Below are 16418 nucleotides of genomic sequence, written 5' to 3'. Positions count from 1 at the left end.
TCATGATAAAATTTATAATTTTCTTTTATTAATCATGTTTTCTTTTTAATCTTTTTCCTATGCTTTTTTTCATGAAGAATGACCATTATTGACCTCAATAATAAAGATTTGAGTCTCGTTGATAGTGCAACAACTCACACAATACTTAGAAATGAGAAATATTTCTCTTTTCTAGTAATGCGAGAAGCCAATGTTCAGACTATATCTGGAAGTATAAACCTTACTGAAGGCTCTAGAAGAGCCGATGTATTGCTACCTGAAGGAACAAAATTACATATTGATAATGCATTTTACTCTACCAAGTCTAATAGAAATTTATTGAGTTTCAAGGATATCCGCAAAAATGAATATCATGTTGAAACAATAAATGAAGGAAATCAAGAATACTTGGTTATCACAAATTTAATTTCTGATAAGAAATGCATTCTAGAAAAATTACCCACCTTTTCTTCAGGTATGTACTACACACATATTAGCACAATTAAAATACATGCTATTGTAAACCAAAAGTTTACAAGTGAGAATAAATTTAACGTTTGGCATGAGTGGTTAGGCCATCCCGGGACTATTATGATGCGAAAAATAATTGAGAATTCATGTGGACATTCACTAAAAAGTCAACAGATTCCACAATCACATGTTTTCTCATGTGCTGCATGCTCTACAGAAAAGTTAATCATTCCACCATCACCAGCAAAAATAGAAAGTGAGTCTCTCACATTTCTAGAATGTATACAAGGGAATATTTGTGGGCCGATACACCCACCATGTGGACCATTTAGATATTTTATGGTTTTAATTGATACATTAACAAAATGGTCACATGTTTGCTTATTATCCTCTCGTAACCTAGCATTTGCAAGGTTGCTTGCTCAATTAATTAGATTAAGAGCACATTTTCCTAAATATCCAATCAAAAGAATATGTTTGGATAATGCTGGTGAATTTACTTCACAAGCTTTCAATGAGTATTGTATGTCTCTTGGAATTGATGTTGAACATCCTATAGCACATGTTCATACACAAAATAGACTTACAGAATCATTAATTAAACGACTACAATTAATTGCAAGACCATTACTGATGAGATCAAATCTCCCAAATTCGGCTTGGGGACATGCAATTTTGCATGCAACAATATTAATTCGTATCAGGCCAGCAAGTTATCTCAAGTCCTCCCCTTTATAATTGGTTTTTGGTCAGGAACCTAATATCTCCCATCTAAGAATTGTTAGAAGTGCAGTATATGTTCCTATTGCGCCACCACAACGTACTAAGATGGGTCCCTAAAGAAGGATGGAATATATGTTGGATATGAATCTCCTTCCATAATAAAATATCTAGAACCATCAACAAGAGATTTATTTACGGCTCGATTTGCCGATTGTCATTTTGATGAATCAAAATTTCCAACATTAAGGGGAGAAAAGAAGCAGTTGGAAAAGGAGATTAGTTGGAAGGAACTTTCATTATCTCAACTTGATCCTCATACAAAACAATGTGAACTACAAGTTCAAAAGATAATTCATTTACAAAGGTTGGCTAATCAGTTGCCAGACGCATTTACTGACCCAAAGAAAGTGACCAAATCACATGTTCCAGCTGCTAATACTCCTATCAGAATTGATGTCCCTGTTGGACAACCTACTATTGTAAATGAATCTAAAGCACGCATGAAGCGTGGCAAGCCTATTGGTTCCAAAGATAAAAATCCTTGAAAGAGAAAAGGAGCTAAAAATGTAGATGGCCAAGTCGAGGATAATCAAGAAAGAATAGCAATTCAAGAAGAGTCATTAGATAATACTAATGTCTCAATTCCAAAAGAAACTCGGCTACCTGAAATGTGCGAAAATGATCAGATCTCAATAAATTATGTTATGAATGGAATATGATGGGATCGAAATGAAGTCAATGTTGACAATATTTTTGCATGTAATATAGCGCTTGATGTGATGAATGATGATGATGATCATGAAACAAAGTCTATTAGTGAATGCAAACAAAGAAAAGATTGGCCAAAATGGAAAGACGCAATTGAGGCTAAATTGAATTCACTGGAAAAGCGAAAAGTGTTTGGACTTGTAGTCTATACACATGCAGATGTAAAACCAGTCAGATACAAATGGGTTTTTGTGCGAAAATGAAATGAAAATGGTGAAATTGTAAGACATAAAGCATGGCTTGTTGCCCAAGGATTTACACAAAGACCTGGTATTGATTTTGAATAAACATACTCACTAGTGGTGGATACAACTACTTTCCGATATTTAATTAGTCTTGCAGTAAAAGAAGGATTCGATTTGCGTCTGATGGATGTTGTTACAGCCTATTTATACGGCTCACTTGACAATGCTATTTATATGAAACTCCCTGAAGGATTCAAGTTGCCAGAAGCATGCAATTCAAGTTCTCAAGAGCAATACTCAATTAAGTTAAATAAATCTCTGTATGGATTGAAGCAAGCAAGGCGTATGTGGTATAACCGTTTAAGTAAATATTTGTTGGATGAGGGATACAGAGATGATCCAATTTGCCCATGTATTTTTATGAAAAGATCTAGAAATGAGTTTGCAATAATTGTGGTTTATGTTGATGACATAAATATTATTGGAACTCCTGAAGAGCTTGCAAAAGCTATGGGTTGTTTAAAGAAAGAATTTGAAATGAAGGACTTGGGAAGAACAAAATTTTGTCTTGGATTGCAAATTGAATATTCAAGAAATGAGATCTTTTTGTATCAAAAAACCTATACAAGAAAGGTCTTAAAGCATTTTTATATGGATAAATCACATCCATTATGTACTCCGATGGTTGTAAGGTCTTTGGAGAAAGATAAAGATCCTTTTAGACCTCAAGAAAATGATGAAGAACTACTTGGTTCAGAAGTACCATACCTTAGTGCAATTGATGCACTCATGTATCTTGCTAGTCACACACGACCTGATATATCATTTGCTATTAACCTACTAGCAAGATATAGCTCGTAACCAACACGAAGACATTGGAATGGAGTTAAGCACGTTCTTCGTTACCTCAGGGGTACTATGGACATGGGGTTATTTTACTCAAATGTACCCAAGACTAACCTCATTGGTTATGCAGATGCTGGATTCTTGTCTGATCCACATGTCAGCAGATCACAAACAGGCTATTTGTTCACATATGGTGGTACAGCCATTTCATGGCGTTCTATGAAACAAACCATATCAGTCACATCATCTAATCATGCAGAAATTCTTGCAATACATGAAGCAAGTAGAGAATGTGTATGGTTAAGATCGATAATACATCACATACGAACCACTTGTGGCTTGTCTTCTAGCAAAATGATCACGATAATTCTGTATGAAGATAATACTGCATGTATTGCGCAACTAAAGGAAGGGTACATCAAAGGAGATAGAACAAAACATATTTCACCAAAATTCTTCTTCACTCATGATCTTCAAAAGGATGGTGAAATCGACGTCCGACAAATCCGTTCCAATGAAAATCTGGCAGATTTGTTCACCAAGTCACTTCCCTGTACAATATTTGAAAAGCTTGTTTATGATATCGGATGCTGTAGACTCAAAGATATCAACTGATATTACCAAGAGGGGGAGTTAACACATGCTGTACTCTTTTTTCCTTGACTATGGTTTTTATCCCATTAGGTTTTTCCTAGTAAGGTTTTTAATAAGGGAGCACTGAATAGCATATCAATGAATGTGTACTTTTTTTCTTCCTCTAGGTTTTTATCCCACAGGATTTTTCCTAGTTGAAGTTTTTTAACGAAGCACATATTTGTATCATGGACATCCAAGGGAGAGTGTTATGAATATTGTGAGGATGTCCATTTACCCCTTCCTCTTCATCTTCTCCAAGTAACTTCCACTACCTCCACCATCCAATACTTCTCCACTATCTATTACTCCTCCATTACCCATTCACTCTTGTAACTCACCTCCATTTACATTCATGGGATTGATTATCCACTATTTGTCATTTAAGGACAATTGTAAACTATTTGTAAAACTATGCCTATAAATAGGGCATGTCATTTGTGTTGTAATGCAAGTGAAGAAATACAAAAAGTTCTCTCATTCTCTTATCTTCATCTTTCTACTTTTGTGGTTTCATTTTGGTTCTATTTCATAAGACAAACATATTTTGTAAAAAATAAAACTTATTTATTACAAATAACTAATTTAACTAATTTTTTAATATACTCAAATTAGTCAACTAGCTCTTATATTAAAAACTGAAAGTAGTACCGTTATTTGTATTTCTATACATAGATATTCCCCTGTTATAGGCAATTCTATTTAAGACACTGCCGGACATTAAATATAAATACCTTGTGAGCTAGTTTGTGGTATAATGTATACCATAAATTAGTTTTTATAAGATTAATTTAAATTGAACAACAAATAAAATCTTATATTAAAAATAAAAAATAGCATGTTATAAATCATTGCCATTTACAATGGGAAAAAAACAGAAAATATTAATTAATAATTTTCTAAATAACTTAGATGAGAGACTCTATATTTATTCCTTTTTTTACATACTGCAAATTTATTCTAAAAGCTACCTTATAATATAAATAAAAGGATATATATGTGTGTGTGTGTGCTTTTTTTTTTTCCCTTGCATGGACTTATACTCTTGTATTTGACAATATAGATCTACTTTAACTACGCTCACAGACTAAAAATTATAATTAAACGAAAGTTACATCATTCAAGATGTGAAAATTTTCATATTTTAAAAGTGGTTCTATGTTCGTTTAAAAAAGTGTTACTATTAATAAATTATAAATAATACGATTTATTTTAATTTTCCTAAAAATCTACCCTAATTCTGTATTAGCATCCAATAATTCATGACAACATCATTAAAAATATTATAGCTAATAAGTAAATATCTCACCCAAAATAATGACACACATATGTCCATCTTATTAGTTTATTGTCAAAGTCTCTACTGTTTTAAAAGAGACACACTAATGGTTTGAGACTGCAATGAGATGGAACCTACAATTCCCCACTTACATATAAACAAGAGTTTCAATATCATGATAGTAGTATTATAAGATTATTGGTTGAAGTGTCTAAGTATAAGTTGTTGAACTCACAACGCCAAGGTTAAAGAGCAGCTTTCAACCTAAGATATACTACAGCAGAAGATCAAAGATGATCTTGCTTAGATATTTTTATATTTTTTTGACCTGAGAAATATTTTTATATTAGATATTTGTAAGTGTGAACATATTTCAATCATGGCTCTTGTTAGTTTTAGATAAGAAGATATTTTTAACAAAATATAATAAATTATTCATCTTACACATTAAACATAATTCCTTTCATCATTTGATTAACAATAAATAATAAATTATTAGATATGATAGAACGATTGGTATAATCAGATCATCTTATATATTTAGCAGACAACCTATTTTAGTTATCATCATCAATTTATCAATAAAAGGATAGGTTTAAAGAGTAGCTCGCACTAAATGTATTGACTAAAGGAAATAAATAGGGGTGAGCATTCAGTTATTCGGTTCGGTTATCAGTGATAACCAAATTAACTAAATAACCAAAGAGTGCATATTTAGAAAACCAACCAAAACCGAAAAGCATTAACTAACCAATCTGAACTAACCAAAATGAATTCGGTTCGGTTAGCCAATTTATTCGGTTAGTGGGCCTTTATGATCTGATATCAATGTTCCCTTTATATCTACCAATGAGGATCTAGGATATCTATATATATATATATATATATATATAGGAATGATATAATAACAAGAAATTACAACATATAACTATCATTTTTACTACATATCAGTTCTTATATACTTCTTATCTCATCAATATATAACTATTATTTTCTGTTGAAAAACCGACACAATAACAGAAAATTAAGTTATAATTCAAAGGTTCTCAATAAATGGAGTTACTTTGGGTCCATAGCTAATACATCATCTGACTTCTTAAATTTGAAAGCTGAAGCTGAACAATTGAAAGAATAAGAAGGCAAAAAAAAAAAAAAACTTATAATGAAAAATTCAAGGACTCATGGAGATGCAAAGCAACACCGTCGGAGGAGATGCCTGGAGAGACAATGACAGAGGAGACTAGAGATGACGCCGAAAGCTTGAAAGATGAAGTTTAGAAGCTGAACAATAGATGTGAGGAGGCCACGATAGTACGATTTAGAGGCGTAAAGAGACGAAGCAAAGGTACCAAAGAGATGATGATGGAGGAGAGGACTTTGAAAGCCAGAAAACCGAAGCTCAAAAAGATGAACAATAAAGGTGAGGAGGCGAAATGACGACGGCACAATTTGAATGGAGATAGCTTGAGTAAGGGGATTCGATTTTGAGGTAGGAGAAGAGAAGGAGGCTGCGAGATTTAGGGCTAAGAGTACGACTGTGGGAGGAAGAGATTGAGAGTGATTGACTGATAAGGGAGCAAGGGATTGAAATATTTTAAGATTAAAAAAGGAAGAAAGATTAACAAAAACAAAAAAAATGGTTTATATTCGGTTAGCTAGTTATAATCGAAATATTTTAAGACACACCAAACTGAATCCCGAATACAAAAATAACCAAAAAAAAATTAACAAAAAAAAAACTGAATTGATTGAATTGAAAAATAAATAAATTAAGTTCGGTTTTCGGTTACAGTTTAGTTTTGCTCACTTTTAAAAGCAATTGTATCCTCCTTAGATATTATTATGTTTTACATTACTTATTGTTTGAAGACTGGGAAACTGTTCAAATAGTACTTATAAATGTAATAATAGATAACCCATCAACAAGGCTCTCATATCAGTAACAGAATTTCAACTTACAACCTTATGAATTACTCCTCTAATTCTATTTATATGTTAGAGAGAGAAATATTTTTTTTAGTTCTATTTACACGGCATTAATAAAAAAATTTTCTCAGGATGTACAATTTTACTATTCATTTTTTATTATGTGGATTTTGTTTATATGAGGTATAATATATATTAAATAGGCAAAATTAGAAAATTGTTAAATTTTAAATGAGAGTTAATAATATTTAAAACTTTTATTGGCCTGTATAAAATATATTAGAAGTGATATATAAATAGAATCAGAAGAATATAAACCAACTCCTTGGCAAGTGAAGTAACTTTTACTGGCTTCCCGGGGCGTTTTTAGCTCAAAAAACACTTGCTCTCTGTTTTTTTCCCCTTTTTAAAGGAAAACACTTGTATTTTTTTTTTCTCTCTCTGTTTTTTCCCCTTTTTTTTTTTTTTCTCTTTTTCATTAAAATAGTTGCTGGTGAAAAAGCTATTAATATGCACGTGGGGTGGGGCTGTGGGATTTTGGAGAGGGGAATAGTTGAGCCAATTGCTTATGTACGACGCATGGTACATTTCTTACCCGCTTGGAATATCCATATCCCCTCCCTAGAAATTTATTTTCATATTCTATCCATTTTACTAGAACTAGAGAGGGAGGGAGGGGCAATCAAACACTTTTTTTTTTTTTTGGGACCAGCGTGGGGCAATCAAATACTGCTTGCTTGCCTACATTTTTTTTTTTGGGAATTCTAATTAAATTCACGTAAAAGATCAAATTCAAATTAAGATACTTTTAACAAATTCCTAATTAGGTTAAGAGGCTTTATTAAGGAGTTTTGAATGTTGTTAAAAGACTAAAATTTATTTTTATAATTTAATTTTGGAAACAAAAAAATTAAACCATAAAAACTTTACATTATATAATATTTATTTATAAAAATGTCTTGCATAAGAAAATTTGAAAAGCAAAAAACTAACGATGTATAATATAATATTCTCTGCTAACTCTAATATATTAAAGAAATTTATGGTAAGAGGACATTTTAGTTATTTGATTTCAACACCCTTAAATTAATAATTTTTGTGCCAAGTGATAAGTATGGTGGGGTGGGAAATCAAAGTTAAGTTATTTGAATATGCAATTGCCGTGGAACTGATTCATCCTTTACATCGTGTCATGCTGAAGTAGATATTAAGATTTCACAAGAAAAAAATAGGGAAAATGTGACTGAGATCCCATTAAGCACAAAATACTGCAAAAAGGGTTCCACAAAACTTGGTGATGAATATAAAATCCTAAAGGGATTTTATTGCAATAAGGAAAAATGTGAGAAGACCATATTGTCCTTAATGATTTAGAAAGAAAAAGTAATATTCAGAAGGATTTTCTGCATCTTCTTCCTTGAGCTCCTTCATGAGAAATGAAACCTTGAAAAAGAAGAACAATTAGAGTAATCAAATATCTTCCCCATCACCATTAGTGAGGCTGAAGCACCTTCTGTTTTCATCGTCTCGGCCTATTTTAAGGTTTGAAACTTTCTTTTCTCTCTTCTCCTAAAACATTGTGGTTGGTAAATTATGAGTGTATGTAAAAAATCCTTCTACCTTTGAGCTGATGCAAAACTTTTGTTTTTGGTTTAATATGAGCAAGGTAAGCAATGCACAGTTTGTGTTTTCATTTTGGTGTGTGTTGGTGTTTTAAATTGGGATTTCATTATGGGTGGGTAGGGTAATAATTGGTGCTCTGTTTTTTGGATACATTATGGGTGGATTGATAATGAGTTTGGTCTGTTTATGAATGATTCAATGGGCATGGATGAAAAAAAATGAAAATTGGTGTGCGTAGAAACCCTTAAGACAAAATGGGAAAATATACTGTCAACATAGGCCAAGTTAGTATAACCACTTGACTTGTTAATGACAATTGTGTTGTGTAGGTTTCCATTAATAATAATGAGTACGTTTTGAAAGCATCTATTTTATTTTATTTTTCACATAGAGGAAAGTTTACAAATGATGGATAAAATGATATGTGATACGTTGGGGGTTGTGTAAGAACAAAAAAACATAAAAGAAGGCACAAGTTATGAAGAATTAAAGACAATTATATCATAAAAAGAAAGTCAGTTGTTTGTTTTGAATTCTTAGTTATGTTTGATAGAAATACATTTATGAAGCTTGTAGATGATGATGATGTAGAACATTTAATAAAATTCAATGGAAAAAGAGGTCATATGTATGTAGGATTCTAATATGCAGTCAGTTGTAATTATCTACACCCTTCATTATATCTTTAATATACCCTTCATCCCTTGTCACTTGTGACATTATCATTTGTCAATTTATCTACTGATATAAGTTAAAAAAAATGTAATTCAAGTTACAACAAAATGAAATGGTGGGCCAAAGCTTATGTGCAAACTAATATAATATTTCTATTTTAGGTGAAATTTAATTGAATTACAATTTGAAATTAAAGACACATTTACTTGTCAATATCCCCTCTATCAATTGTTAATTTTTGCACCCTAACTTGCCAATAGTCATACTACAACTTGTCAATTTTCTTGCTAATATATGTGATTTTGAGAATTGTCCTTTTTTTTTGCATGCAAAATTGAACAATATAAAAATGGGTCACATATGAATATAAAAATAAGCGATGATATTATATAATTTGTCAATTTTCATGCCATAAAATGTGATGTTAATAAGCAGATTATCACTTGTTAATCAAGACATCGGCACCTATTAATTTGCATACCCTCACTTGTTAACATCTTTGCTGATATAATATTTTCTCTGTTTTATATTATTAATAGTTGAAATTATTATTTTTAAATATGAGTAAAGGGGCAAATTTACCCATTATAATATTTAAAATGAGCATCAGGCACCATAATAAAATATTGGGTGCAAAAATATACATAGACATTTTAAAATGGGGCAAAAATACCATCTCAATTAATTCTCTCAGACATCCGTTACTTTTTATTTTTGTGGGTGCCACCAAATTTCCACGTGGTATATGATTATCTGAACCATGGCATCCTTTTATGCCGCTATGTGCTATTAGCTTGCCTTGAATTAGAATCGATTTCAAAAGAACACCCATAGGCCATAATTCACTATGGCAAGGGCTTGGTCAACAGGCTTGCAAAGTGAGATTAAGCTGTAGAAATACAGTAAAGAGAGAGACGGTGGATTGGTGAACGTTTGCGAAAGTACAAGTGGAAGATACGCTTAGGCCGGCTGAAAGCAGAGCAGAAGCAGAAGGGACAAAGGAAGAGTCATCAATGATTTATTGTCAACGATTGAGAAAAGGGGAGGGGCTCGCTTTCAATGTAAGATGGGTCGGCTCTTTAATAAGGGAGGAAGATGGGAAAACTGGTCGATTTTGAATGCCTTGCTGTCTCTTATTCCCTCTCTATTCAGAGCTTTGTGGAGAGTCCTCGTGGCAGGGACGAGAAGCTTGATGGTGTTCCAACTGGTCCAACCGGCTTGATGTGAGTAATAACCCCCTGGGGAATCTAGGTTGGTTAGCATTGCAATGTCTCCGTTAGTTGCTGTGACGATGACGGAGATGCCACTTTCGGTGAAGGTTTGTAGGATTTGAGGACTTACATCAAAGATCTTAAGACTATGGATGGTTGTCTTGGTCTTAAGGAAATTTGCTACCACTCGCGGTCAAGGAAGGTTGTCTCTGATAGTGGCATAGTTAACACCGATGGAGAGGACGGTTGTAGCAAGGTGGAGCAGAAAGATAAATAAGACAGCTGGGATTGGAGATGATGTAGCCATGGTTTCTGGTTTGTTCTTGATTACCTCTCTTTGCTCGCATGTGATCTTTTTTCCCCTAATTTTCTGCCACGAATGTTCTTCTCCTAGTCAAAATACACAGCCACGTTGTATATATCACCCTCCAAGCCATCTCTGGTCAACATTTTTAAACTAACGTTAGCATTGGTCAATTTAAAAGAAGTAGCATCCTTGGGCTCTTTTTGAATCAACATAATAATCTTGGGCCTAACATTTTATTATGGTGCCTGACGCTCTCTTAAATATTCCAATGAGTAAATTTACCTATCAATCTTTTAAATAAACATGTCTATTTAGAGGGTTTTATTATGAAAAACATTTACCTAAAATACTCAAGTAAATGCAACTTTTACAGACAGTCTTCACCTAGAAGTTATTTAGGGGAAATTGGTCTCCAACTTCCCAAAAATTTTATCTCAACTTTGTTTTTAAAAAAAAACACTTAATAGTTTTTTGGGGAAAAAAACAATAAAAGAAAATAAGCAATTGTCTAACTTTTTGTAAATATTTATGTCTTTTCTAACTTCTTCATACCAAGCGCGACACATAATTTTTTATCATGACTATCCAATACGGTTCAAATTATGTTGCTTTATTATTTGTTTATTTTTAAAAATAAACAATATCTTGATAGACTAAGTTAGATTTAAACAGTCCCCAAAAACATAATAAAAATATATTATTATTGATCCGTTAATCTTATTACATAACTCATTCTCATATTTTAACTTTATATACCCCCAATTTAATTGATTAATTTAATTTTAGTTATTTTCATTTTTATCTCTTAATTTGATTTTAATTTAATATCTTTCGTTCACTTTAACAATGAATCTAAAATTCTCTCGGATGATTATTGATAATATGAAATGACATCAATCCCCAATTAGATTGAAGAAAGTTAAGCAAGAATGAAAGTAAAGGCCATGCGTAAAATTTGGGAGACCATGAAAACGTACATTGCAAGCAAATATAGTAAAATCAATAAATCAATAAATGTAAAATATAAAAAGTTTAGAGAACGATGTGACTGATTTTGAGCAACGTTAAGGGGCAACTCATATTAAAGGATGAAAGGAAAATTTAAGGTAAGGTTAAGGGATAAAGTTAAAGTTCAATGAATTAAAAAAAAAAAATCCAAATTTATAAAATTTAATTTATAGAAACAAAATTGAGATGAAAAAGTTAAAGAACAAGAAGTTATTGATCAACAGCTAGTGTATACTTCATCAACCACAGAACCTACTAAGTCAAAATCGAGTTTCAAAGAGGTGAAGATTGATGAAAAAAAGTAGGTTGTTTTATGCTATTTTAACTTTTTGCTTTATAATGACATTTAGGTTTTATTAAAAAGATAAAAGAATCAAAGGTCCATAGATTTATTTTTAATTAGTTACATGCAAGCATCCATACGGTAAACTCTATGTTGTAAATTAACAATCTATGTACGAAAGTGTTTTAAAAGTCAACATCGGATCAAAATGTTCGAGATTCACAATTCTCATGATCTAATTGGTTAGGTTGGTGGTTGAATAATAACATAACAATTAAATAAAAAATTATGTGTATCTATAATAATATATGAAGGAAACAAATTCATAATAAATCAAGCAAATTTTTTAAAAACAGTTATAGTTCATTTCATGACCTAATTTTGAGTTCTGACTCTGTATATAACTACTCAATTCTAGTTCAACTCAACTCAATCATGACACAAATTTTCTAATTAAACTGGTCCGCTAGCAAATCCGGTTAACAGTTCAACCAGTTAGACCATCTAATTTGATTTGGTTCTTTAATCATAAATATGAAGTGAATTTTAGAAAGTGCATTTTTCCATTTTAACTCTTTCAAAATATTTAAGTTAATCATATTAATGATGAGTTCCTTACACGGCATGCCTAAGAACTAAGAAGATTATTGGTAATTGGTTTATGCTTAGCATACTAGAAGCACATGTTTAAAATTCATAGATCTATAGATAAATATATAGCTATGGATATGTATATGTAAAAGAATCAAATTTAATTCAAGTATAATATTCATGTTTCGACAAGACAGAACTTAAATCTAGTTCAATTTAGCTGTCAAGTCTGAAACAAAAAAAAAAAAAAAAAGGAAAAAAGTAGACGTTGAAAATAAGGTCTTTTAAATAATAAGCCAAAGCCTTCCCAAGAACGTGGACCAACTAGAGATCCACGACTTTTCTCTCAGTCCAATTCTCAATTATTAGAGACAAGCATGTTTTAATGCTACTGGAACGTGAAGTGCACGCGCTACATGGGATTAGCACGTAAACGTTCGGCTAAACTAATTTAAAAGTTTAATTTCTTAATTTAAAAAATCAATCCATGGTAGTTAGAAGCTAATAAGGAGAAGAGAAGGAAAAAAATTTTTTTTTTTTTTGCCAAGGGAAAAAAATCATATCTAAGTGTTCTTTAAGATGTTGAGAAAAACTTATTTTGCAGATACTTATTTTTTTAATTTTTAATTTGGTATTCATATCTTTTTTTCTTGATTAAATTTTTTAAATTTACTTTATTGGCACAGTTAATTCTTACCACCTCTAGTGCTTAATAAGGGTTAGTTTGGCATCTAATCTTATTCTAAATATAAGACTCTGATTCACTTTGTCTCTCAAATTTATTCACTTTTTTCAAATTAGTCTTTGTAGTAATTATATATGTTAAAAATTTTATCAAATAGTAATCATAACTAATACAAATGATTAACAAGAGTATTTTAAAGAAATTAACATCTATTTATCACAAATAATTAACTTAACAAATTTTTTTAATTTACTTAAATTAGTCAACTAATTTTTATGCTAAGTACATAGGTATTATAATTTTATAGGGATTAATAGTATTACCAGAACAAAATTAAAAAAATTATTTAAAAAATATATAAGTATCAAATTAAAAATTTTAAAAAATACATATAAGTATGTGTAAAATAATTTTCCCTATTATATATCGCTAACTTCAGAAAAGTAATTCTCTCAAAAGATAGGCAAACCGAAAGTATTCATCTCCTCTAAACATATCTAATTCATGAAATTGTTCTTCATAATGATAAACTTAATTCACACACTGTACTCTTATTTTATGTTTGATGTTACTTTTGATACCACTTTCAGCCCATTCGGTTATTAAAAATATTGAAAATTTAACACCTTGATCGTGATTTGTGGATTGGGTGAGCAATTATAAAATATTAGAAGCCACGGGGACACATAAATACACACACACATATTTATAGAATATAAAATAATCCCATCTCAGGTTTCAACTTTACGATTCTAGAAACAATTTTTTATTATATTGCGCCGCGTCCCATAAACTTTTTTGTTTTTTTTTTGCCGATACAATTCTACAAACAATTTTACACTTTAATAATAGATAAGGGAAATGCAATACTATTTAAGAATTTAGAATTTTTATATTCTTTATTTTAGGCTGCATAAACTTTCATTCTTGACACTTTTCAATGAAAACGAGCCGGGGACCTCATTTATTTTATGCTTCACTTACGGCAATTACATTAAAACTAAATTATTTATCATATAGCTAACTAACTTGCGAACAAATTACGTACTATCTGCGGTAGTTAATATAAAAAGTTAGTTTACTAATTTAAATAAATTAAAAAAATAAATTAAGTTAGATATTTATAATAAATTTGTATTGTCTTCTATAAAATACATTATAAATCATGTATATTAATTAAAATTACTATTTGATAAAACTTTTAACAGTATAACAGATAATGTGAATTAAATATCAAATTAAATATCAAATCTAGTCTTATACTTTTGATCAAATTAAATATCAATCAAACTCTTATATTAAAGATTGGAAGTAATATATAAGTTTAAGTGATTAAGTTTTCATTTATACTCAAAGAAATAATTAAGAAAATCTTACAAAGAAATAATTAAAAAAAAAAACAAGAAGAAGAAGAGATGAAGAAATATAGGATTCAACACGGGCATATCACATCCCATTATCTTTTTTATCCCCTAACGAGAACATCCCATTATCAGAATACTAATGTTATATTCATCTCCAGAGATTTACATAAACTATACGAACTTTTTACTGAAATCATCTCTATTTAATTTCCATAGTTAATACTACCTTCTGTTCCTTAATATAAAATCTTGTTTGACTTTTATTTTGGTCCTAAATATAAGACCCCAATCTATTTTATCTCTCATATTTATACAATTTTTTTCAAGATAGTTTTTCTAATAATTATAGTTTTAGCCAACACACTTAATTACTAAGGATATTTTAAGAAAGACACATCTGTTTATTACAAATAACTAATTTCACTTATTTTTTTAATCTTCTTAAATTAGTTAACAAGCTCTTATAATTAAAACCAGAGGTAATATTGTCAAATTTTGATTTGATATTTTTTTATTATCAAATAAAATTTTTTTAACTCTGAACAATTCATAATATATATATCTAAGTTTTGGTTCTTTCTGTAATTTTATCTGGATATAAGATAAAATAGGTTTGATAATTAATACCGCTAATTAGTTTATAAATATTCCAACGTGGTTCAGATATAAATATAATATTCATGTATCGTTCTCATTCATACTTCACCACTACGATAATATAATTCCTAAGCCATCGCCACACTCATTCGCTTTTCTTCTTCCTCTCTTCCTTTTCTTCGTCTTCCTCCTGTATCTGACCTGAACAAGTCTTCAAATGATGAGCTCACAAGCAGTAGTCTTCGCTGCCGCCGCTGCAGCCGCCGCCGTCTCCGGCACCGTCCTCCTCCTCACTTTGCGTCTCCAGAAATCTCTCCAATTCCCCCTCCACCAACACCACTCTTCGCCTCCAATTCTTCGATCTTGCATATCATCCACCTCAGGTACCGTCATCCTCCCCTGTTTTTTGATTCAAAACGCATTGATTCGCTATTCTTAAAGCTTCGATCTCTATGCTGTTTCTTTGACTTGTGGGTTGGTTTCTTGCGCAGATGAGAAGAAGAAGAAGAAAAAGAAGAAGAAGAGGGTTCACTTCGCCGAGGACGTGGCGGTGTCAAGAACAAGAAGAGATGAAGAAGGAGGAGTGAGAAGAAATTACAGAGAGTCATCAGAAACAAAGAAGGTTCGAAGGAGTTGCAGCAATGGCGGAATTGAAGAGAACAGAGGAATGCCTGCGAACAGAGTGGCTCTCTATAATGGGATATTGAGGGATCGTGTGGCTCAACGATTGGCCTACTCTTACTGATTTGGGGTTTTTCTGTGAATATTCTGTGATTATACCTCTCGTCTTCTTTCGTTTGCCTTTATTTTCTTTTTCTCTTTTGTCCTGTGTTGCTGTAGACGGAGAAGTGGGGAAGTTTCCAGTCATAGGCTTTTTTTTCTTGTTGAGACGACTCGATTTACTGGGTCGATCCTCCTGTTGTTGTAGAATTTTGTCGATATTTTATATCATAGATTTAGTGATTCTGTTTCAAATTAGCCTGACTTTTTCCCTTTTTTTTTTTTTTCTTTTTGATCTTCTTCTGTTATTGAGTTATTTGCACTCCAAGATGTTACATGCAGATCTTCATGTTGTAATTGTGTTCTGACTTGTAAATTCAATGAATCAATTATTGGATTAAAATAATGGAATAACTTTTTCAATTCTAAATCTCTAAATAAAATTTGTTAAATACTGTTAGAATTAGCAACACAACGATGACGGGGTAAATTGGGTATTTACAAAAAAAAAATTCCTAAGATCTTTAAAGACTTTTTATCGTAC

General features: G+C 31.2%; 1 protein-coding gene across 1 annotated transcript; it reads left to right on the top strand.

Moving 5' to 3' along the window:
• The first annotated feature begins 15352 nt into the window (after positions 1-15352).
• Positions 15353-16071, top strand: LOC114756447 (uncharacterized). The gene is made up of 2 exons (XM_028945394.1): positions 15353-15537; positions 15646-16071. Exons 1-2 carry the CDS (start codon positions 15372-15374, stop codon positions 15897-15899), a joined length of 420 nt encoding a protein of 139 aa, XP_028801227.1. The 5' UTR covers positions 15353-15371; the 3' UTR covers positions 15900-16071.
• The last annotated feature ends 347 nt before the right edge of the window (positions 16072-16418 follow it).

This window comes from Neltuma alba, unplaced genomic scaffold, assembly GCF_004799145.2.
Source record: "Neltuma alba isolate B1F8T4 unplaced genomic scaffold, ASM479914v2 tig00010413_pilon, whole genome shotgun sequence".
Classification (NCBI taxonomy): Eukaryota; Viridiplantae; Streptophyta; class Magnoliopsida; order Fabales; family Fabaceae; genus Neltuma; species Neltuma alba.
The sequence above is the reverse complement of the archived record's forward strand: the minus strand, read 5'-3'. Positions and strand labels throughout refer to the sequence as shown.

Bases quoted from the DNA above. Each gene is read 5' to 3' on its own strand.
- LOC114756447 (XM_028945394.1), top strand. From the start codon at position 15,372: ATGATGAGCTCACAAGCAGTAGTCTTCGCTGCCGCCGCTGCAGCCGCC. The intron at 15,538-15,645 runs GTACCGTCATCC...TTTCTTGCGCAG, and splicing joins TTGCATATCATCCACCTCAG to ATGAGAAGAAGAAGAAGAAA.